General features: G+C 41.8%; 1 protein-coding gene across 7 annotated transcripts in view; it reads left to right on the top strand.

Moving 5' to 3' along the window:
- The window catches only part of ROBO1 (roundabout guidance receptor 1), a 1,078,784-nt gene that overhangs the window by 331,438 nt on the left and 722,520 nt on the right, over positions 1 to 24,826 (top strand). Inside the window, exon 1 of one of the 7 annotated variants that reach the window (XM_056807825.1) lies at positions 21,615 to 22,081. The exons of 5 other annotated variants lie outside the window; for them this stretch is intronic. In XM_056807825.1, coding sequence (XP_056663803.1) covers positions 21,973 to 22,081 — 109 coding nt within the window. In that variant the 5' untranslated portion in view covers positions 21,615 to 21,972. Of the gene's footprint in view, positions 1 to 21,614; positions 22,082 to 24,826 lie in introns of those variants that run through there. One more of the 7 variants, XM_056807832.1, reaches the window with a different exon arrangement.

Genomic DNA, 24,826 nt, shown 5'->3' on the forward strand with positions numbered 1-24,826 from the left:
CTAAGGTAAGATTATTTAAGTATTCTACTTCTGCTTCTGCTAATCTGGGCTATTATTCATTTGTTTCATTTAGATTGTCAGATTTATTGGCATATAATTGGGCAAAATAGCTCCTTAATAATCACTTTAATTTTCTCTTTGATGTTAAATTCACCATTTTTGTTTTTGGCATTAATAATTTGGTTTTCATCATTTTTAATCAAATTAACCAATAGTTTATCTATTTAATTGTTGTCATTTTTGTAACACCAACTTCTAGTTTTATTTATTAGCTCATTAGTTTTTTTAACTTACAATTTTCTTAATTTCTCTGTTGAATTTCAGGATTTCCACATTGGTTTTTAATGGATGGGTTAATGTCTTTTTTTCTGTTTGTTTGTTTTTTTTGTTGTTGTTGCATCCCAAATTCATTGATCTGTCCTTTCTTCCTTTAACTGAAGATAATTTAGAGACATAAAATTTCCTCCTGAGTACTACTTTGGCTTGATTCCAAAATGTTTGGAATATTGTCTCACTGTTGTCATTCTTTTTGATGAAATTATTAAGTATTTTGATGATTTGTTCTTTGACTACTCATTCTTTAAGATTAGATTGCTTAGTTTCTCATTAATTTTTAATATATGTTTCTATAGTATTTTAAATGTAATTTTATTACATTATTGTCTTAAAGGGTTATATTTAATTTTTCTATTTTTCTGCATTTGGTTATAAAGTTTTTATGCCCTTGCACATGATTATTTCGTGAAGGTATCATATACAGCTGAGGAAAAGGAATTCTCTCTTCTATTCCCATTAAGTTTTCTCAAGAGGACTATCATATCTAGCTTTTCTAATACTACATTACTCTCCTTGACTTCTTTTTCATTTATTGTTATTTTTTTTATTATTATTAGATTTACCTTTATTACCATTACTTTACTAATATTACCATTATTATTAGATTTACCTAGCTCTGAAAGGGGGACCTTGGGTTCTCCATAGTAGACTTCTGTAATTCATTTAATTTTTCCTTTAAAAAATTAGTTGTTATACCAGTTAATACATATATATTAAGTATTGATATTACTTAATTTTCTATGGTGCCTTTTATTTTTTTTAGAATATTTTTCCATGGTTACATGATTCATGACCCCTCCCTCACTTTCTCCCCCTCACTCAAAGCTGACAAGCAGTTCCACTGGATTATACTTGTATTGTTGTTCAAAACCTATTTCCATGTTATTCATATTTGCAAAACATATTACGTGGTCAGTCATATATTTTTCTAATGCATTTCCGGTTCCACGGTTCTTTCTCTGGATGTGGATAGCATTCTTTCTCATAAATTCCTTTGGATTGTCCTGGGTCATTGCATTGCTACTGGTAGAGAAGTCCATTACATTCAAATGTGCTAAAGTATATCAGTCTCTGTGTACAACATTCTCCTGTTTTTGCTCCTTTCATTCTGCATCTCATGGAAGTCATTCCAGTTCACATGGAATTCCTCCATTACTTTTAGCACAATAGTATTCCATCACCAACATATACCACAATTTGTTCAGCCATTCCCCAATTGAAGGGCATCCCCTCATTTTCCAACTTTTTGCCACCACAAAGAGTGCAGCTATGAATATTTTTGTACAAGTCTTTTTCCTTATCATATTTTTTGGGTACAAACCCAGCAGTGGTATGACTGGTCAAAGGGTAGGCATTTTCTTTTAAAGTTTAATAGTTCCAAATTGCCATCCAAAATGGTTTGACCAATTCAGAACTCCACCAGCAGTGTATTAGTGTCCCAATTTGGCCACATTCCCTCCAACATTTATTGCTTTCCTTTGCTGTCATATTGGCCAATCTGATAGGTGTAAGGTAATACCACAGAGTTGTTTTAATTTGCATTTCTCTACTCAGGAGGGATTTAGAATACTTTTTCATGTGCTTATTAATAATTTTATTTTCATTGTGTGAAAATTGCCTATTTATGTCCCTTGACCATTTGTCAACTGGAGAATGGCTTGATTTTTTTGTAGATTTGACTTAGTTCCTTATATATTTGGAAATCAAATCTTTGTCAGAGAGTTTGTTATAAAAAATGTTCTCCCAATTTATTGATTTCTTTCTAATTTTGGGTGCATTGTTTTGTTTGCACAAAAACTTTGATAAAGTCATTCATTTTACATTTTGTAATATTCACTGTCTCTTTCTTGGTCTTAAGTTCCTTCCTTTCCCACAGATCCAACAGTTATACTAATCTATGTTCACTAAATTTATTGATGATTTTACTCTTTATATTTAAGTCATTTACCCATTTTGAATTTATCTTGGTATAGGGTATAAGATGTTGATCTAAACCTAATTCTCCCCATACAATTTACTAATATTCCCAGCAGTTTATGTCAAATAGTGAGTTCTTGTCCCAAAAGCTGGTGTTTAGGGATTTATGAAATACTAGTTTACTGAGGTCATTGACCCCTAGACTATTCCATTGATTCACATGCTGCCTTTTTAACAAGATGTGGTTTCCCTGTTTATCCCTTTTAATTCTATCTGGTTGTGCATTTGCTTTGTCTGAGTATATGATTGCTATGTCTGCCTTTTGTACTTCAGCTCATGTATAACGGATTCTGTCCCAGTTCCTTGTTTTAACTCTGTGTATGTCTCGGTTTAAAGTATATTTCTTCTAAACAACAAATTTTGGGTGAGTTCATCCCATTCATATTCACAGTTCTGATTAATAACTATGCATTTCCTGCCATCCTATTTTTTTCTCTTTCTCTTTTTATCTTGTCCCTCTCTCAAGTCTGTTTTGCTTCTGACCAATGAATTCTTTTATCTGACTTCCTTTTATGACCATCTCCCATTTTTTTCCTTATTTACTTCCAACCTTACTTCCCTGTTGGGTAAGATAAATTTCTAATGCCAATTTAGTATATGTGTATCTATGTATTTTTACCTCTTTCAACTAATTTAGATGTGAGGTTCAAGCACTGGCAACTCCTCCCCCTGACCATTTCACCCTCAACCATTAAAGCTCTTCTTTGACCACCTCTTTTATATGAGATAATTTTCTGCATTCTTCCTTTTCTCAAGGCATCTTCCTTTCGTGCCTTTTTTGGGCATAATTCTGACATTATTGACTCATTACCAAACTCCAATTTCCAGGAAGAATACTTCTAACTACCTTAATAATGGAATTGTTCTTAGAAAATATATCTTATACCTTACCATATATGATGGTAAACAGTTTGACCTCATTTAATTCCTTGTGACTTTTCTTTCCTGTTTACCCTTTTATGCTACTTTTGAGTCTTACATTTAAAAGTAAAAGTTTCTTTTCAACTCTGACCTTTTCATCAGGAATGTTTAAATTTTTTTCAATTTCATTAAATATTCATTTTTCCATGAATGATTATATTGTTTTGTTGGGAAGATTATTCAGATTCTAATCCCAAATCTTCTGCAATATCATATTTTATGTCCTTTACTCCTTTAAAGTAGTAGCTGGTAAATCTTGTGTGGTTCCAAAGTATTCTAATAGTTTCTTTCTGTCTAATGTATTTTCTCTTTGATCTGGGAGCTCTGGATTTGGTTATAATATTTCTGGAAATTTTCATTTTGACATCTCTTTCAGGTGGTGATCAGTGGGTTCTTTTGTTTATTTTCTGTGACAGTTGTTTTACCTCTGAGACATTTCACATTTTTTTAATTTTTTCATTATTTTGACTTTGTTTTACTATTTCTTGGTAACTCAAGGAGTCATTGGCTTCCACTTGCCCAATTCTAATTTTAAGAAATTATTTCCTTCAGTGACCTTTTTTTACTTTTTCTATTTGACCAAGTCTATTTTTTAAAATAGTATTTTCTTCAGTATTTTTGTGCCTTTTTTACCAACTTGTTCATTGCCTTTTCATAATTCTCTTCCTTTTCTTTCATTTCTTTATCTTTCACACACACACACACACACACACACACACACACCTTTTGTATTTAGTTTTGAAAATCATTAGGAATACTTGTTGGATTTATGTCCAATTCACATTTTTCTTTGAGGTTTTACTTGTTGGTGCTTTGACTTCATTATCTTCTGAGTTTTTGTTTTGATGTTATCTATCACCACAGTATCTTCTGTGGTTAGATTCTTTTTGTTGTTTGCTCATTTTGCTATTTTTTCTTAATTTGGAACATTATGCTAATTTTGATCATTTCCTCATGTGTGGGGTAGAGGACCACTGTCTCAAATTTCAGCTTTTAGGCACTGTTTCTTTTTTCAGAGCTAATTCTAAGGGTTTGGAAGTTTTCAGTGTTTCCAACTTGATGTGACCTAGAGAGATGTATATTCACTATTGTCTTGGTCTTGTACTAGCGGATAGTGGATAGTCTCTTACCTTTCCCAAAGACTTAGTTCCTGCTTTCAGAATGTTGGGGAATATTAAGCTGTTTGAAAACTGAGTATCATTGACAGTTGTTTCTTGCTGTACTCTACCCATGCTTTCAGTTGTTTTTGTTGTATACTCTGGTACTAGGGTTGACTTTTCTTGGTTGTGTGATAGTGTAGTCCTGCCAACTCCTTTCCTAAGTTTACAATTAATAAGATTTGAATCGTCTCCTTTAAATAGTGATGGGTAAAATAGTTTTGCTTTTGCATTCAAACTAGTCTTCTTTTTCTCCTCCTGAGTTGTCCCTAAATATTCTTTGGTTGTTTCAATTAGTCCCTGTATGGATCAATTTGGTTCTGGAAGACGATCAGCTCTGTAGATTGTTTCTTCAGTTGTAGGTTTCATTTGTATCTGATTTCTTTTCTGTTACCACATTAGGATGGTCTGGAGAATTTTGATGTTGCATTTTCTCTACTGATGTAACATTATACTGTTGTTGATGTAAGTTTTTGTAATTTTTCCTTTTCTTTCTAATCCCTAAACCAAACCTACATGCAAAGCAATTTGCTAGATATGCTATAACCTGTTCTTTGGTTTTCTCTTTTCCTGTTTGTATGCTCCCGTTATTATATATCCTGTTGTGTCTCTGCTATAACATTTTGAATCTCTTTCTTCATCTCGACAACTTCTCTCTGCTTTTTACTGATGTTTTGTTCTAAGCCTTCTTGTAAAATGCTTACAGAACCCACAATCACATTTGTTGATACCTCCCTTTTGTCACCGTCACCCTTTTTGTAATTTATGTTCAATCCCTCATCTTTCTTCCTCTTATCTAATTTCTTTTCATTTCCCCCACATACATTCTTTTCTAATGAAGCTGGGTCCTGGCTTCATGCTGTGATATTTTTACTAAACAGAATAAAGAATGTCAGTAGAGACTATTGGGGATATTCGAGTTTAAGGTGTTTTCACCCTCAAAACAATGCAACCTGAAAGTCAGGGATGCTACATGTTAGTGGGATTAAATTTGTATCAGAAAGGAAAACAGATACCTTTAATTCTCCCTTCTCTGACTCTCTCCTGACTTCCATTGTCGGTGAGCCAATACATGGTTCTTTTCTATCCCTAAACCAGCGAACAGCACTCACTTTGTAGGACCAGAGAAGTCGTAATTGGATGGTACCTTAAAATCAGCTGATCTAACCCCTCCTTTTACAGATGTGGAAAACGAGACCCACAGACATCTATGAGGACAAAGGATTATTCAATAGGCATAAAATTCTCATTAAAATATACTTACCCTCCTTAAACTATGACAGGATCCTTTCCAGGAAACATGAGTGGGGGGCTCTGGCACCAGAGGCGAGAAGAAAGGGAGGATGAACTAGGAATAAGAGAATGGAGAAGAGGGAAGCAAGAAACAGTTATGTCATATTTAAGAGGAAACTCTCAAAGCCATTTTTGAATAATGGGTTAATTTTGAATTGTAGAGTCAGTTTCCCCAAATATCTCTAGACCATTGCTCACCTCCGTTTATTTTCATCTTATAATACTTCCTTTGGTACAAGGAATCTGAAACCATGGTTTTGGAATGATTTTATTCAAGTCTCTGATTGTCATTTCTTTTGGCCCACTTATCCATTTTACCACTTTAAACACTCTTTTGAAATTTCTCACACTGTATTAAAAATAACTTCTCCCAGCCTGTGGAAATTTGAGAACTCGGTTAGTTAGCAAGCCCATGCATAAGTGAGAAATGTGCTGTTTAGTTTACATGGCAACCTAAGGAACACAGCAAAATAAATAACGTTGAATCGCATTTAGCCTTCTTTTCCTTGAGAAGAAACATTCAACAGAAACGCACTAAAATGGAAGCTTGAACTAGAAGTCTTTTTAGTCTGGGCAGAGGAAAAGCACAATTCACCAGCAAAGAAGGTCATCTTTCAAAGTAGAATTCTGGCAGTCCTTAATGGCATTACAGTTATAATTTGTAACAAAACTTCATAAACTCGCAGCATTGTTTTTCTTCAGGATTTTAGAGATGCAAAGCTTTTCTCGGAAAGTCCACTCACTAGCCTTTACGTGTCAACTTACTGCATTTTACCCAAGTTTTGGTAGATAGGTTGATGGATTGGTTGGTTGGTTGGTTGGTTGCTATGGAGTTAGATTGACAGCTCTATATGCATGTTATATAGCTTTTAGCTGAGATTTTCTTGAATCTCGCAGCTACCCATCGGCTTACTAAGAAAAGAACTGTCGATTTTCCAAAAAATGTTGAATTTGAACCTGAGATTAATTCTTGTCTAACTATTTTTAGTGGTGATGTGGGCTCATTCTTTGAGGAAATGTCATCTGATTTGTGGCATGGAAGTATGTTTGCACTTACACGGGTTCCTTTGAACAGAAGGTAGGTATACTCACAAAAGGGACACGGTCACACGCTCAAGGTTCACCCTTCTTCTGACACACGGCACTCAGTCCTCTAGACTCGGGATGCCTCTCCTTTAAACTGCCCTGCTTATGGACTAAGAGAAGCACAATCAAGAGGTTTCGTGGAATGCTCCAGAAATTTCTTCTTGCCCTCACTCTAGGGGAGATGGTGATTTCTCCAATGGAAGTCACAATTCAGGGTGATTCTCGGGACCTGGGAACTGAGGATAGTCTGATGGAAGTCACCCACTACTAGCCAAGTACTGTGCATGCATGACTGTCGCATTTTTATGCTCAGAATGAGACATTTGCATTCAAAGGCCCCTTCTTAAGTGGTATTTTTCTATTAGAAGGAGCCTTCGGAAATGTAATCTCTGAACACAGTTCTTTGACATATCACACAGCGCCGTCTGCCTCCCCAGCACGGCATCATATACTGCGGATGGTATGTTTCGGGCCACATCTGTGACCCTCTCTTCCCTGTGAGAGACTCTCGGTGAGAAAATGTTCTCTAGCAATACACGGGCGACAGAAAAGCAAGTCTGTTCCGACGACCTAGACCTTACATTCTACCCACGGAAAAGAAGCAGCCATAAAGTCTTCCTAATATCTATGAAGCCTAATTTGAACCTCACCCTGTGGGCGGGAGAAAACACCATGGCATGTATGTAGTGTTCATGCATTGTTCAACCTTTGGTGGCTTGTAAGAAAACAATTCAGTTATCCCTGGTGTGAACAGATGAATCGCGCCAGGTGAAATGAGGGGCCCACCAGCTTTAGGGCGCCCTCTGTCATTGGACGAAGGCATCACTGTACGCTTCAGGAGAGCCTCCACATGTGAAGCCCTTTTCAGGGAACTGTGAACGTGCTTCATGAGACAGAACTCCGGGTTTTGAGACCTGCAAAGTTGCTCTACAGCATTGACTCTGCAATGTGAATTGGAACTCAGCCCCTAAGAAGATTTGGCCTCAGATTCACGTAGTTGCTTCATTTGGTGCTAACAACGTTCTGGCAGTGATAAATATGTCAGGACCTTAATGATGGTTCTGGGCTCTCTCCATAGCGCAGGGATCCATACCCAAGGTTGGGTTTGTGGCTTCCCTCAAGCCCATCCAAGGCCCACCGAGGGGCAGAAGGTCCCAGAATTGGGAGCAAGCTGCAGGAGGAAGTTCCCTGTCTAGCTTGGCTCATTCCCTTAGGAGTGTGGGTGCTCTTCGAATCTTGGCCAGGAAAAGATCAGCCAGTGGTCTTCCTGAATGTCTGATCGTTCCACATAGAGCTAAGAGACGGGCTTTTTTCTGGGTTTCAGGAGAGTGAGATAAGGCAGCTGTTGGAAAGCAACAGCTCTATTTGGGTCACATCTATAATTGCCTTGTTGTAGGGAACAGGGAACTCTGAGTGAGAAAATTCCTTCAGCTGACCCAGACAAGTCCCTGTTCTTTGGCTTCCACTCAACCACTAAGGGGTTAAGCGGCACCCCAAGTATTTGTAGCCATAATGAATCGGAAAAGGAATTTGAACCCAGATCTTCCAGCCCGAAACTCTCTCTCCATTATGTGACCATTGCTGCCTTTTCCTATCATACGAGTTATGAATGGCTTTCCAATGGCATTTGGAACGGAGGGAGCCCTGCTTCAAAGAACGACTCCACAAGCTGTCTCTGAGATTCATTCGCCACCATTCGATTCAAGAGGTTTTGGTAAGAAGCTGTGAAGCCAGGTATTGTTAGGCATTCCTGACACAAAGATGAAAATGAAGCAATCTCTGCGCCGAAGAAGCAAATTCAATTATGGGGAAATACACGTATGTAAATAATAATAGCAGTAATTACCAGCTTACACTTCTCTAGGGCTTACTTGTTAGTGCTGTTGTTCCCTTGTTAAGGCACATCCAACTCTCTATGACCTCATGGATCAGAGTACAGCAAGCCTTTCTATCCTCCGCTCTTCCCCAAAGTCTGTCCAAGCTCCTTGGCCATTGTTCCCACGATACTCTCTATCCGTCTCAGCTTCTGCCCCCCCTTTCTCTTTTTGCCTGCAGTCATTCCCAACATTAGGAGGTTTCCAATGAGCCTGGCCTCCTCATTATGTAGCCAAAGTATTTCAGGTTCAGCTTCACTCTCTGACCTTCCAGGGAAACGTTTGAATTAATTTCTTTAAGGAATGACTGGTTTGGCCTCCTTGAGGTCCAAGGGACTCTTCAGCCCCTCAGTTTGAACGGATTCTGTGGTGCTCCGCTTTGGACTTACAGACATTTGTTGACAAGCTGATGTCTCAACTTTAGTTACCGTCCAAATTTGTCTTCGTTTTCCTTCCAAGGAGCGAGCACCTTTCAGTGTCGTGGCCGCAGTCGCCTTCGAGCCCAAGAATATAAAATCTGAAACTTCTTCTTCCTCTGTTTGCTAGGAAGTGATGGGAGCAGTTTCCAAAATCCTGGTCTTTTTGATGTTAAATATCAAGCCAGCTTTTTGCCTTCTTCTCTTTTAATCTCAATAAGAGATCTCTTACTTCTTCTTCACTCTGTTATCAAAGAAGTAGTATCTGTACACCTACGATGGTTGATATTTCTCCCAGTACCATTAATTCTGGCTGTTGATTCATCCAGCCTGGCATTTCACATGATGCACTCTGCATATAAGTTAAATAAATAACAAGGAGACGTTACCCTGCATTTTTCTAATCCCAAACCAACCAGTTGTTCCACGTTCAGGTTTAACTATTGCTTCTTACCTTACCTACAGATTCCTTTGGACCCAAGCAAGGAGATCTGGCACTCGTGTCTCTTTAAGGACTTCCCACATTTTGTTGTGATCCCCACACTCAACGGCTTTACCAAAATGGAATGTAGATGAAGTGTAACAGCAGCACGTGCTTTTCTGAAATCCCTTGCTTTCTCCATAGTTTAGCAAATACTGACAGTTTGGTCTCTAGCTTCTCTGCTTCTTCTAAACCCATCCTGCTCTTTGGTAAATTCTCAATTCAAATGTTTCTAAAGCTTAACTTACTTAAGAGTCTTAAGCACAACCTTGCTGGTATGGGAAACAAATGCAATTGTTTGGTGATTTAAAAAAACATGTGACATTGCCCTTCCTTAGGATTGGAATGTAAATGATTTTTTTCCAACCCAGTGAGCTCTGTTAAGTTTTCCAAATTAGTTGGCACCTTGCGAATATCCCTTTAACAGCATCATCTTTTACATTTTTTATAGCTCAGCTGAAATTCTGTCATGTCACAAGCCATATTGTTTGACCCTCCGTCAGTAACCACACCATCAGCGATATTAAGGTCTTTCTTTTATAGTTCTTCTGCATATTCTTGCCATTTCTTGATCTCTACCACTTCTGTTATTGTCTACCATTATTGTCTTTTAGCAGGCCCATTTTTATATTAAACATTCCCTTTATGTCTAATTTTCTTAAAGAGATCTCTTCAAAGTATTCTTTTAATAAAATCTGATTATCTCACCTTGCTAATCTCTGGAATTCTTCATTCAGTACACACAATTAACACTTTAAAAATGTTGATTGACTGAGTTACCTGCAAGACTGAAAAGTTAAATAATTTACCCAGAAGCTCATGTCATGTCAATGTCAGTACATGTCAAAACTGGAAATTGAACCTGCATCTTCTTTACTCCCAAACCGTCTGTCCTTCCACTATGTCGTGCTGCCTGTCTTTCCTTTATTTTAAAGTCTAATATATATTTTAATGGAGGCAAGAGTTTTTAGAAGACATTTTGAAAAGACCACATATAGAGATTATTATCTACAGAAATTTTGAACATTTTATTAGGAGATATACTAGACAAGAAAAAATTTAACATTTATAGCTTTCCTATATAAAATATGATATTCTGCCATGGAGAAATTCAGAATTGGAAAAGAAAAGTGTATTATCCTCTGAAGTATAAAACCATGTACCAAAGGGCCCTGAAGGAGGAACGGGACTCAGAAGGTCTTTCAGTCCCTAAATCAACCACTACTTGGCCATGTAATCTTAGGCAAGTCAGTTAATCTTTCTTGGCTTCATTTTTCTTCTCAATGGTACAAAGTCATTGGACTGGATGGTCTTTTAGGTTCCATTACAGTTTGAACAATCTATTGTTCTCTTTTGTTAATTAAAAACCATATTAGGGTTTTTTTCCTAGTGCATAGTTATCAGCATGGAAGTCCATAATTCCATAATCTTCAAAGTCTGCTAACATATTAAATATGAATAAAGCCTATTAGAGTCAGATTCCTCTACATATTTTCACTTTTCATACTACCCCAACCAAAGCAGATTCCCCTTGTCTTGGTATTAAGAATTGATACAATGCTAATTCATCTCCCCATGCTACTTCTACTCTTTTCCAACATAAAGTCAAAGTCAAAAACTTGATATAAGAGTTTTTATCTGTAGAGGCTGATTTTTATCTGCATTAAGTTCACCCTATTCCTTAGGCCTAGAATTCTTCTACTTAGGTTGCTCTTCTCCCTATCTCATGTAGAAATCCCATCATCCTCCTAGACTCAATAGCCATTTCCTCTATGAAGTTATTTTTTATGATCTTTTACCCCATGGTCAAAAACCTGATCTCTTCCTCCTTAATCTAATGGTACTCAAGACAATTTTAAGTAATAGCTTACACTGCTAGGAATTTGTCTTCATCATAATATATAGGACTTGAGAGGTGACTTTCCACCATACTTGCTTTTGTGTGTCCACCTGTAGTGAATTTGGCATCTGAGCACACCAAACTGGAAATCATTCAAAGGAAGGTAACCAGGTGGGTCATACTTAGGAAATGTTTCAAGGAGTTGAGGATGTTGCCCTGGAAAAGAGAAGATTTGAGGTAGACACATTAGTTGCCCTGAAGCATTTTGTAGATTGTCACACAGATAAAAAATTAAATGTGTTCCTCCTAACCCCAGAAACCAGAACTAGGAGCGAAATTCAGTAAATTTAGACATGTTGTCAGGAAAAACACAAACAACTTCCAAAAATTTAGAGCTATCTAAAAGTGGAACATAGGACTTCCAGGTTAAGATGACTGCAGTGTAGAGGCAGGGCTCTTCCTCTCCTCACCACCTGCCTATATAGAGTGACTCAAAAGGATGAAATACCAAGATTAGATGAGTGAAGGGGACTCCACAGCAGGGCACAGCATTGAAGCTAGGTGGGATTCGGGCATTTCTACACTGTAAAAATCAAGAAGAAGGTTCCAAATGGAATGTTCCCAGGAGTTGGCAGTTGAGGCTGGCCGAGGACTAGCTTGGTTTGGGGCTCTCTGACCAAAAGGAAACCTCTGCTTTCTCTGAGATTTGACTGACCAAGAGTTGGAAGGAAGCCAGGCTGAAGGAGAGACTTTCTTGGTGACTTTGTGAAGAAGAAAGATTTTTAACTGTTGTCCTCCATCTCTCTAACTGTCTCTCTGTCACAGTTTGTGACAAGGCTGATTATTTATATAACCTTCCTAGATTCTCCTTGTACTTTAGGGAAACCCTCATCCCTCTTACCTCAGTTTCCCATCCTATTTCCCAATAAATCCCTTACCTTGAAAAGGAAAAGAAAAGAGTATCTTTATAGTTCACTCAGGGGGGAGGGAGGAAGCCAAAAGGCTTCCAGGAGAGGGTGGTTAAGGGAGGGGCAAAGGGGGAGGAAGAGGGTAGGAAAGCATTGATATATTAGCCTTTAGGGATCAGCAGGCAGTCCAGAGTATTCCCCTGTAGCAGTGTCCCCTGTGGCTCCATATCTCTCTATCTCTGTAGTACCTCTACTTCCACTGTAGTTAAGTACCATCAGGTGTGTCCCACACTAGCAGCAGCAGCATTCTCTAGTGATAAGCCAGAGCATCCAGTCATTGCAAGAGAAATAGTTTCCACAGATTTGCATTTCTATTTCAAGTGGCACCTCTAGTTTGACTCGAACCCCATCCTTTTAAGGCAGGAAAGAAAGAAAGTAACTATGTTCAGACAAGTGGTTTTGGGGATTGTAATAGTGGCAGTGATTGCCTGCTTTTGGGTTTACCACATTGTATACAGTAGGATAACCCATATGGTGGTGCAGACTATAGAGTACGTTGGCCATGTTACAACGTCTGCGTTACAATTGCCATTTCAACATGAATTAGTTCTCTGGCAAGTCCTGGCTCAAGTATATGTAATCTTTATGGCTGTGTTGCGGACTCTAACCCAAGTGAGGAAAGCATTTAGATTCATAGTTTCCACAGATTTACATTTCTGTTTCATTGGGAGAAAGAGCGCTATCCACATCCAGAGGAAGAACTGTGGGAGCAGAAACACAGAAGAAAACAGCTGCCTGATCACATGGGTCGATGGGGACATGGCTGGGGATGCAGACTCTAAACAGTCACCCTAGTGCAAACACCAACAACATGGAAATAGGTCTTGATCAATGGCACATGTAGAACTCATTGGAATTGTGCAGTGGCTATGGGAGAGGATTAGAGGAGGGGAGGAAAAGAACATGAAACATGTAACCATGGACATTTTGTCTTCATTAACAAATAAAATGAATTAATATTGGAAAAAATAAAAGTGGAACATAATGCCTTTGGAGACTACATTTCTCTTCCCTAGAGATGCTTAAAGATTGGATGACCGTTGTGGGGTATGTTTTAGGTATCTTTGTTCATCAGAAATAAGTTGAACCAAAAGATTCTGAGAAATCTTCCAAAACTAAGATGCTACTTGACTTTCTGTTTAGGTATTTGTCCTCTGATCACACTTGGCTCTTTTGTACCTTTTGCTTAGACACCTTAGGAGAATAGTTGCTTCAGTCAATACCCCAAGCACCCAGGCTATCTCTCCCTTTATCCTCCATCTGACAAACCCAACCCATCAATTTTGTTTCCCCACCTTTCACTTCAAGAAGAAGATTCAAAATCAAACTCTGATAAAGGTCTATTTGGAAAAGTAACCTTCAAATATGTGGAAACCCTTCAAGTCATCCACATGAGTGACCGTTTGTTTGCTCCACAACCTAAGTGCTAGATTAGTTCTGTCCATCCCGTATCACTGTTTACATGTTTACACTATCAAAACGCAGGATGAAAGGGGTACAAACTGCACTTCTGACTCTGATCTGCTCAACATGCTGTCTTTGTTATAAAGGTAGAGACCCGGAAAACTCCATAATTGGAGTGCTTTTTCCTAATCTCCTTTCAGATTTAGTTCTGTATTCGCTGGTTTTTCTGACTCTCACGTGTGTGTGCCTTTCCTTCCTTATCATCTTGGTTCTTCCAGGATGCTAGGGTTTGTAAGGTATTTTGAAAAGCCCATTAAGTATCTAATGTTTTCAGTGAAATGTCCTAATAACTCCAATATGGAGAAAGTGGGAAAAACAGCAGTCTTGGAAACAGCCGACTTGGAACATAGAACAAGCAGTGAATTTGAAATCAGAGGCTCTATAATGAAATCCCAGGCCAGTTCCCCACTGCCCATAGGATCACAGACAACGCCCTTAACTTTACTTTCCTCCTCTATAGACTGACGAGAGCAGCAAAAACGATACTGTACGATGATCAGCTGCAATGACTTAACTGTTATCAATAAGGCAAGGACAACTCCAGGACAACTCCAGAAGATAGATCTATGACAACCAAACAACAAAAGAGAGATATCCATTGCCATAGAAGCAACAGGCAACAGATGGAGCCCAAATGCAAATCGTAACATAACATTCCTCTATTTCCTCTGGTGAAAGCAGTATGTCTTCTTTCACAACATGATGAACATGGGAACACGTCTTGGGTGATAATAATATATATAGCCTGTATCGTATTACCTGCCTTCTTAAGAAGGGTGAGGGTAGAAAGGAGAGAGAACATAAATGGGAAAATATCAGAAAATGGAAAATTACATTCTGGAAAAAAATTAAAAATATCCAAATTAAAAATTGAATAAAAATAAAATAGGATGAAGGGGTTCCATTCAACGGCTAAGGCCTATTTAAATTCTATTGATAAATCACAAATACTAGCCTGAATCTTTACTATCTGGGAAGCTAGACACAGAGCTCTTAAACTTTGCATGTCTCTGGTCCCTCATCTTTAAAATGGAGAGAATAATAACTTGGAATGGCAGCCAGATGGCACAGTGAATAGAGTCTAGGCCTGGAGTCAGGAAGGCTCATTCCTGAGATCTAGTCTAGTCTCAGGCATTTATTAGCTATGTGAACCTGGGTAAGTCATTTACTCTTGTTTATAGATTCCTAGTAAGTAAAATGATCTGGAAAAGGAAATGGCAAAATACTTCAGAGAAAACCCTGCATGAGGCAACAAAGGGTTAGACATAACTGAAGCAACTAAACAACAGCATTCATAGTACTTGTACTACCACAAAGCGTTTTTGTGTGGAAAATTTTCCTAAGAAAAGCCTCATATAAATAAAATAACTCATAATTAGAACATCAATGGAAAAGTACACAATATTTAACTGTGATATAAATGATTCTCAGATGGTCCTATGACTTTGGGACAACATAGCTCTATCAGTTAGGAAGATCTGAGTTCAAATTTGGCATCAGACACATACCAGGTATATCAGCCTGGGCAAAGTCATTTAATATTATATGCCTCAGTTTCCTCATCTATAAAATGAGCTGGAGAAGAAAGTCACAAGCCATGTCCGTATCTGTGCCAAGAGAGTCCCCAAGGAGCCATGAAGAGTTAGGCATGGAAATTGAAATATTCCATTCTTTATTTCCTACAAGAATTTTTCTCAAGTGAAAGCACTCTGGTGAAGTAATAACAATTCATCAATATCAAAGGCATTTAATACCCACCAAAATAAGTCATTAATTGAGTTGTTTTCACATTAATACTCTTAAGTTGCTTAAAAAACCTAATTTCATTATCAAAGGAGACTCGTTGTTTGGAAAACCTCTGTTTCCTTTCCATTCTCATAGAGAAAGGATGACAAAAGGTAGCTAAGAATTCCTCTCCTTCATTTGTTTTAGTGCAACAAGAATATTCTTAGAAGGGAATATTTCTGCATGTAAAGTCGATAATATGAGGCAGCCCAATTCCCCTGCACCATCAGCCTAACTATTCATGAGTTAAAGCACTTGGGGCTTCAGTGTCGATATTTTGGGGTGGAGCCCGTAGGGCATTACCTCGAGCTTTCCTTGGTGAGGTCAATAGCAATGACGCAGAAACGCTCTGCCAGTGTAAATCCACTTACTCTGCCCCTTCTACTGCCAAAGAAAGGCTCCAGTGATGGACTCAGGATCACACCGCCAGGAGGCATTAGTCACCATGAGGCAAGTCGTCCCCTCCACAGTTATTCCAAACCACTAAGTCGCAAAGTAATACATTTCTTCATCATGGAATCACTAAGGGGGCCCAATTGTCAATCAGTTTCATCTGGCCGTCTGTCGACAGGCACCAGAGTGTAGGACAAGGAGGACAGCCTGACGAGGGTTTTGATTGCAATTAGGTAGATGAAACTTCAATTTCTAATTTTTAAAGAAAAGAGGTTTGGGACCTCTTACGGCTCATCCAAACAAAGGACTCCGCTTTCAGACTGCCTCAGAGACCGGCTATGATTTGCCAAATTTTAAATACTTTTTATTGCACAAAAAGCCTATTGAAATGCATCCTAAGTGGGTAGAGATTCATACCTGCATGTGCTCTGCAGCATTATCATTGGGAATGCCAAATAAAAGAAACCAAACATCAGTAGATAATGTTGAGTGCACTGAATTCAGAGTGAAAGAACCGAGTTCCAGCCATGACTGCCCTGGAGAGCTTGGGCCCAAGCTTCTGTATCTGCAAATGGAGAAGGGGGCACCAAATTACAACGATGGGGTAGTGAGCTTGGAGTCAGGCCATCAGCAGTGGAAGAGACGTATTTTGGGAGATGGGATTGGATGGGATCAGTAAACTCTTTAGGGCCGCACTGAGGGTGGAAGGACCAAATGGTCAGCCTGGTCTGGAACCAGTACGCAAATACGCAAGTCTCAGTAAAGGGGCGGGGGTTGTGTTTCAAAAGGGAGACGTTAAGAGGGAAAGGGAGAAATCCCAACAAGAATTCTACTAGCTGAGTCACGCAATAGCTACTGCCTTCTTGGGAAGGCTCTCCAGAGAGTGATTTTCCTACTCCATCTCCCTGTCCTGCTAAGATGTACAACCCCAGTCCCCGTCTCTTCTCCTGCACTAAAATCCTCTCCTGGTTGTTCTTAGAGAGGCTGGTCAGTAACAGATGAGGCAGGGATCCAGGGAAAGGTCCCAAGTCCAGATGGAGCCAGACCTCTGCTTACTGACAGCTTGATGTTGACACAGGAGAGTGACAGCTTCTTCAGATCTTCTTCAGGACACACAGCACAAGAACAGCAACATGGGCAGCAATAGAGGGTGGGGTCAAACCCTCAGGACTCAGCATCCACTCCCTCCAGGTTCAAATCCAGAGACAGACAGACCCAACAGTCTCTGAGGCTTTCAGCTTATCCCTGCAGCATTCCAGAGTCTTTCTTCTGCTGCTCTCACGCCTCAGAGTTCTGCAAACCTTAACTCATCTCTTCCTTATGACAGCAGCAATGATTTACATCTGTTATGTCGTTTGGTCCTCACCACCATCCTGGGAGCTGGTGGCTCTAATCGTGCCCACTTTGCAGATGAGGAACCCGAGTCTGATAGAGGAGAAATGACCTTCTCTTAATCTTTCTATCTTCATATCCAACATTTATTTCCCTCTGTGCCACCTAACTGCCTAGTGATTTAATTTCTGCTTTGGATCTTGTTTGATCCTAGGAAAAGCATAATAAAGACCATCGATGGATCTCAGGGTCTTCATCGGTAAAATGAGGGGATTGGATTTGGTCATCTCTCTCAGATCTTTTTGTCTGTCACTCTATGCTTATAGGAAACGCTAATGTCGTAACTGGTGTTTAGATGGAATGCTAAGGTTTGCCAAACCCTTTTGTATCCTGTCAAAGGTGTTACTCAGACTGTTGTTCTCGTTTTGCCGATGAGAAAGCCGAGCCTCCTAATGAATGTCTGGAATCTGGCTTTCGGTCTAGTTATTTTTTCCTGGCCCCAAACCCAGCCCTGCTGGGCTTTCTGGGCATTTGTTGGCCTTTCCCCCTCCTTACTCCTAGCCCGGCCCTTTTTTACTTTTTACTGTGAGAGGAATATGTATTTCTTCTATTTTAAGAATTGAAAGTGCCATCCTTTGTGGGCCTTTTCTCTAATAAGCCGCAAAGAACAGTGGCAGGCTTTTATCAGCAGTCGCTTCCCTTTCAAGCCTTTTCAGCCTGGGCTTGGAGCATCTTGCATTATTCGGCCATTGTAGCCATCCAGCTAGGTTACAAAGCAGGTGGGAAACAAAGATCGTCCTGTTTAGCTTAAACTACAAAAGGCATGAGGAGAAGAGCCGCTACCGTCCCTTCTGTGGAAGCCGTCTTAAATCCTTCATAGAAACCCGATTGATCTTCACTGAGCACCTCCAATAGGAGGCAGGTGAAAGCTGAAAAGGCCTGGGTTTGCAAGTGCTTCCTTAGGGATAATTAAAGGCCAGCATTTCATGTCAGCAAACTAAACGGAGGGAAAGGTCTAAGCAAACGATTCGCTAAAAACTGCATTACTTCAAGCATTGCCCTGTCCAGGGCCAGGGACCGCGTTTGAGGGAGAGCACACCTGGGATGGAAACGATCCAGAGGAGGGCTTCCAAGGTGTGTCAGAGCGCTGGGCAGCAGCAAGTCCCCTGACTTGGGAGGCTTTAAAATAGAGTCTGAGCTGCAATTCTGATCTTTGATGAACTTCCGACATAAGGATTGTAAACCTTAAAATTTCGTAGACTTATAAATGTTGGAAATTTCACCATTGGGAAATTTCTTACTGATAGTCTATTGGAATGTGAACCCCATTGGCATGGGAGGTTCCTTCTCCTCCCTTCTTAAGATTACTTTAGGACAGAAACCTTTTGCTGAACAATGGAAAGGACTTTGACCTATGCTTAAGCATAGAACAGGAATTTCTTTGAGTCATGATTGATTTTAGAATTGATACAATGGAGATACTTGGAATGACAGAATCAGGTCTTGGAAAATACAATTTCCACCCCACTCAGTCCTAACAGGATTTAGGAAGGGCTGTAGCATAGATCAAAATTTAATTATTTGAGAATATGACCTTCAACAGACATGTGCAAAGCCACAGACCTCTGGGCGGTCCTGGGTTAAGCTAGAGCCACCATTGGCACAGGGAAGACATGGACAGTGATTGGTAGATGTGAGAACTGAGGGGAGGGAACTTGGATGGTTTCCTTAAAGATAGAGGGGTCTGAAGACTCAGGGGTTGGTTGGAGAGTTTTGGCTCTGAGTGGTTGGAGAGGTGCTCTGAGAAGCTTGCTCTGAAGGAAGCTGAAGGTGGGGGCCTCTGAGACTGTTTCTCCATTTTGGTCACATGAGTAATAGGGACTGATCTCTTTTCTTTGCCCCAGCTATCTAAGGGCTTGGGCCTTTTGGCCCAGCCTAAACAGAGGGGGTATTTAAGCCCTATTCCCTTCTCTCCCCTTTCTCTCTCTCTCTCTCTCTCTCTCTCTCTCTCTCTCTCTCTCTCTCTCTCTCTCTCTCTCTCTCTCTCTCTCTCTCTCTCTCTCTCTGTCTCTCTCTGTCTCTCTCTCTCTCTCTAATTCCTTTCTTCCTCCTGTCTGTAATTAAACTCTATAAAAGGTTGACGGCTGACTTGAGTTTTCATTTAGGAATTACATAGCTGAATTCCTTGGCGACCTTAAATTAATATATATCAGTCTTTTAAAGTGATTTCCTTGTCACAGGATTCTGGGATTCGCATTAGAAAAATGACTACTTGTTGAAAGATAATGCTCGTGACCCCTTCTTCCTGGGTATGTGTCTTCAGGTTGCGCTCCTTGGGTATCTGGGTGGAGTCCTCCACCTGTTTTTGACATGTCTCAGGAAGTTTGCTGGAAACTAGGGCTTCAGACTATCCATAGTCAAGGAATAGACCGAAGCAGACTAGCTAACATGACCAACCAACAAAGCCCTTAGTCTACTTACCGCTGAGCTAACCTCGTAAAAATACCAATGTCTCATCTGCAGTTCGATCTTCCCATCTTATTTTATCATCTCGAAGTCTCATGAAGAATATATTAGTGAACTTCCCAGCCATGTGACCCTGGGCAAGTCACTTACCCCTGTTGCCTAGCCCTGACCACTCTTCTGCCCTGGAGCCAAGACACAGTGTTGACTCCAAGATGGAAGGTGAAGGGGTTCAAAACCAAGACTATATTAGTGAAAAAGGCTAAACTGTGTCTTTCACTAATTAGATGTGTCAACGCAATGCCATTTCACTTCAAAATAATGTTAATAATAATAAAAATAGTAGTAGTAACATCAGCAGATGTAAGAGGAATTATATATATGTGTACATTTACATATTGTTTGCAGGAGAAAAAGTCTCTCGTGCCGCCTCATTGGATCATCACAACCTTGTCATATTCCCCACGTTGGGCTCTAAAAGCTGTGACTTGCCCAAGGCCCCGGGTAGGTCAGCAGGCAGTGTCCCTCTAGCTCACCACTCTGGGATAGGTACTCGGCAGCCCCTTCCTAGTCTTGGCTCGTCTTCTCAGTGTGCCCGAGTCCCTTGGAAGCCCCAAGCAGGCAGGGAGCCAAAAGCCAAGCTACCGTCGCTGGCATGCTGCAATGGCGAGGATAGTTTAGTCTCTTCATGATTACTATCAGGGCTGGCTAATGCCAATGCCATTCGTGCCCACGCCTTCTTCCTCTGACGCAGAAGGAAGTCTATTGATGCCCATTTACTCGGTGCAAAGGCGTTTGGGAAGCACTCACTCCCAGCTCGGCACTGGAACCCGAGGAAAGGCAACGTGCTTTGGCATGGAGCAGGCCACATTCGAAGGAGGGCTGGTGCAGACGGGGGTCCTGGAGCTCGGGGCGCAGGGCAGAGTCCCCAGGAAGGCGTTGGGACTGAGATATGAGGAGGGCCAGCGAAGCAAAGAACTTACCGTTGGGTTCTCGGAGACTTCACTCTATCGGTGATATGCCGAGATATGGGAACTGGTGTCCGAAACTGGTCTGGGGAGCAAGGGACGAGTTAGCGCTGCTCCCCAGCCTTTGGCTAGATCGGGCTGCGCACTGCTATCACGTGAGTGGCCACATCTGAAAATGGACTTTTATTCTTGCACGGCTTTTCTTCTCTGCCTCCCTTAATATTGGGGCGAAGGGTTCCCGCGCAGCCTCATGGGAGTGCTCCACGGTAGAGACGCGCCCCCAAATCCTCGTCTTGTGGGTCCATGTGTGGAAACACGACGAGATCATTGCAGAACACAGAAGCCCGAGTCGTTGCTGCAGAGTCTGCTTAGTTCATGAGGTGCTCAACTCTACGCAGCCCAATGGCTGTGCCGAGGCCGCCAACATCTCTGGGAGCTCTGTTGCTGCATGTGAGCTTTTTCAGACGCTGCACTCCGAATCTTGACATTAAGTGGCATAAACGGCCTTCCCTTTGCTCTGCTCGTGTTAGACTTTTGAGAAGGGGGGGGGGGGGCTCCCTTTTGCCTTTATTCTTCAAATACAAAAAGCAGCCCATAGCAGGGGAAGCTACAGAGAAGGGATCATTGGCTATTTCGCTAACACTCCCTCCCTGTGAAGATATCCTTATCGCCGTTCAGCACCGGCTCTCTATCCATGCACCTTCCCCAGATCCTAAATAGAGCTTTGCAAAGGCGTCTGTTCCCTTTTTTCACAGCTAGCTCTGTTTGAGACGAGGTGAGTCTGCAGTGCCAGAATTAAACCTCCTATTTCATCAGACTCTCTCAGTCACAGTCCAGGGAGGGAGGGAGGGAGGGAGGGAGGAGATGCTGAGACCTCTGCCCTCCTGTTACCGTGTTATGAGGACTGTTGACAAACATTTGGGAAAGCCTGCTCTGAGCCAGGATGTGCAGGGAGCGCGGGGAAGGCTCCCCGCTCTCTGCTACGACATCTGTGCCTCCGAAGATGGCTTTAGGTCCTTTTCTAGTTTCCCATTTCCTGAATAATCCGAATGGTGAGGAAGAGCTACCTGCCTTCTACATGTAGGGCAGGAAGCGTGTCTGCATCTCTGCTGAATCAAATGACAGGATTGGCTCCAGCTTTTCCTTCCCTGTAAAGTCTTCGGGTTCGTCGGTGTCAGTGCTTCCTCCCCTCCCTGTAGAGGTTCTTCTTGCCCTGGCATGGCTGTGCTGTCACTGCTGCTGCTGCTCTGGATGGCAGAAATCACTTCTCCTGTGGGCGTCCCAGGCAGGACCAAAGCTGGCTCAAGGTGGAAAGGTGAAAAGAATCGTGAGTAACCCGGGATTTTGCACTCTTAGTGCCTCCTCCCCACCCTTCCCCTGTATTTGAGGATGGATGGGGCCTTGGCTAAGCCCTGTCATTCGCAGCATTCCCACAATGGTGTTTCAGGACTGAGAACCCATTTTAGGCATTAAATATGGATGCAGAATCAATGAGCCCCACCTGCTTTGTCCTCCACACATCTGCACTACGCCTAGATCCATTGCAAGGCTTTGCCTGGGCTGGGCTAGTTAACTCTTCCAGCTCTGGGGGCTCATGAAGGCTTTGGGGAGCCTGCATAGAACAAGCGTGGTTTAACCTTGTGCATGCTCTGAAGTTTCACTTTGGTGTTGATATTTCTGTTTGTCAGCCATACACATTCAACAGGGCACGTGCAATCAAACTTGGAAACATGTCGCCACTGAGGTCAACAGGAGACTAAAATTAGAGACAGCCAGTGTTCTAGGCACCGCCTGGAACGCAGCTGCATTTGGGGCTGTGCCATTTTGTGAAGTTGCCAAAGGCAGATCTTGCCCACTTTTCCAAATGATTTTTTCTATTCATTGATGAAAACATAACAATATTCCTGTCTGATTCCATCCCATTTTTGGACCCGCGTCCCACCGTAGTCAGTGGTGGGCAAAACGATCTCAGATACATTACTGAGGATGGACTTCTCTGTCATGCCAATGATCATTGGAGCCTGTGTGGAATGGGTGAGAAAGCACTGATTCAGAGTGCCGGCCTTCCGAGCCTGCCTCTGATGTTCAGTAGCAACGTGAACCTGAGGAAGCCAGTGAAGGGGTCAGATTGTTTGGCCTCTAAAGGCCCTTCCTGCTCTAAATCTAGGGTTACTATTTCCCAGGTTACTTGAGTGTTATCATTTTATGGGTGTGCACTGATTTGGAAGGAAGCTTTCTTCCATGATGGAGAAACAGGATTCTTTGGTTAAAGATAGACTCACTGCGGTCCTCTCCATCCACTCTCAAGGGCTATTTGTGGGAGGCTTTTTAAAAAGAAGGGATTAAAGTGTCTTAGGTTTTGTCAAAATGAATATACTAGAGCTTTATATCCTTTTTCACCTCTCTGCAGTCTTTGGCACTAGTGAACACCCTTTTCTCATCAGTCTGATTTTTCTGGGTGCTGGTGACGTCGCTCACCCTTGATTTTCCTCCCATTTGTCCACTTCCACCTTGTGTTCATACATGCTGAACTATGGGGACTAGACATGAATCTCCACTGGACCTTTCCTTCTTCTTCTATGCTATACTGCTTGATGATCTTAGCGTCCCCCATAGATTCAACAGATGTGATCCTTGTGCAGCTGATTCTCGGATTTATTTCTCTAGCCCTGATGTCCCTCTTGGCCTCCAGCCCGACGTTTCTGGCTGCTTGTTGGACATCTCCAGCTGGATGTTCATCCCATAAACATATTAAACTCCACGTATCCCAAGTAGGCTCATTTCCCCAGCCCTCTCCCCTTCCTAGTCTCCTCATTACTCTCAGGAGTCCTGGCAGGCGCCCAGGCACCTCAGCGAGCATCGTCGTGGTGCTTTTCTGAGCTCCCCTCGCTCTCACACCTCATAGCTCATCTCTTGTCCAAGTCTACTGCTTCTGCCTTCATGCCATCCTCTGTCCTCTGACACCTGCAGCCCTCTAGTGCAGGCTGTCACGGTCTTATTTCAACAGTCTGCTCTTTGGCCTCGTGGCCACCTGAGCCTCCTTCACCCAGCCCATTCTACGCCCAGCTGTCCAAAGGATCTCTCTAAAGCCCAGACCTGACCCCAGCGCTCTCCTGTCCATAAATTGCCGGGTTCCCATCCTCTCCATGTATAACTCCACCACGTACAAAAGCGTCCATTTGACTTTTACAGCCCTTTGCAGCCTGGTCTCTTCCTGCCCTTCCATCCTCTTTATGCCTCGTTCCTCCTCGCTGGCTCTCCTCTCTCCTTCCCACCTTTGCCTCCTCATTTCCTGGCTCCCCTCTTGTCCCAATTAAATGTAGCCAGCTCTGCAAGGAGCCTTTGTGGGGCCCCTCCATGCTCCTGCTTCCATCCTGAGATGATCTTCAGTGTGTTCTGTACGTGTCTTCTGTGCTGGAAAATCTGAGTCATTTCACTCATACAGACAAAGTTCTCAACTCACTTGTCTCTGCCTGGCTCAGGCTGATGGGCCAGATGAGGAGGCTCAGCCCTGACTTGAGGCAATCTGACCTGGTTTCAGATTTGGACAGGATCGAAGGAGGAAGGGAAGGAGGGTCCAGGAAGTCCCCTGTCACTGGGTTTCCACTTCTCTCCCCCAATACGAATAGACTGTCGGTATCGTGTCTTCTTTTCCTCGAAGCTCTCCGCAGTCCTCTTCTCTACCCTATCCAGCTTTCCTGACTGGCCTCTCCAAAGGAGTCGGGCAGAGAAATACAGTTCACATAGCTGTGAAAGAGGATGAGAGGATGGCAAAGCCTCCCTCCAGGCCCCAGCCCAGAGGCTGGAGGTTTCCCTTGATAAGACAGCTGGGCACTTCTGAGCACGGCTTCCTCTCCATGATTCAGTCGTGCACTCCAAACTGAAGTCAGGAGCCCAGGAGGCAGCAGCAGGCGTGATCCGGTGAATACGATCATTCTTGTAGACCACATGATGGAATGTTTCTCATTTCACTCCACGAACTGAGGGGAACTGCAGAGGCAGGTTCAGTGGGCGTCCCACAGAAAGTCGTCCCCTGGGACAGGAAGCGAGCTCTCCCTTAGCTCTGAAGGGA

Source organism: Monodelphis domestica, chromosome 8 (genome assembly GCF_027887165.1).
Source record: "Monodelphis domestica isolate mMonDom1 chromosome 8, mMonDom1.pri, whole genome shotgun sequence".
NCBI lineage: Eukaryota > Metazoa > Chordata > Mammalia > Didelphimorphia > Didelphidae > Monodelphis > Monodelphis domestica.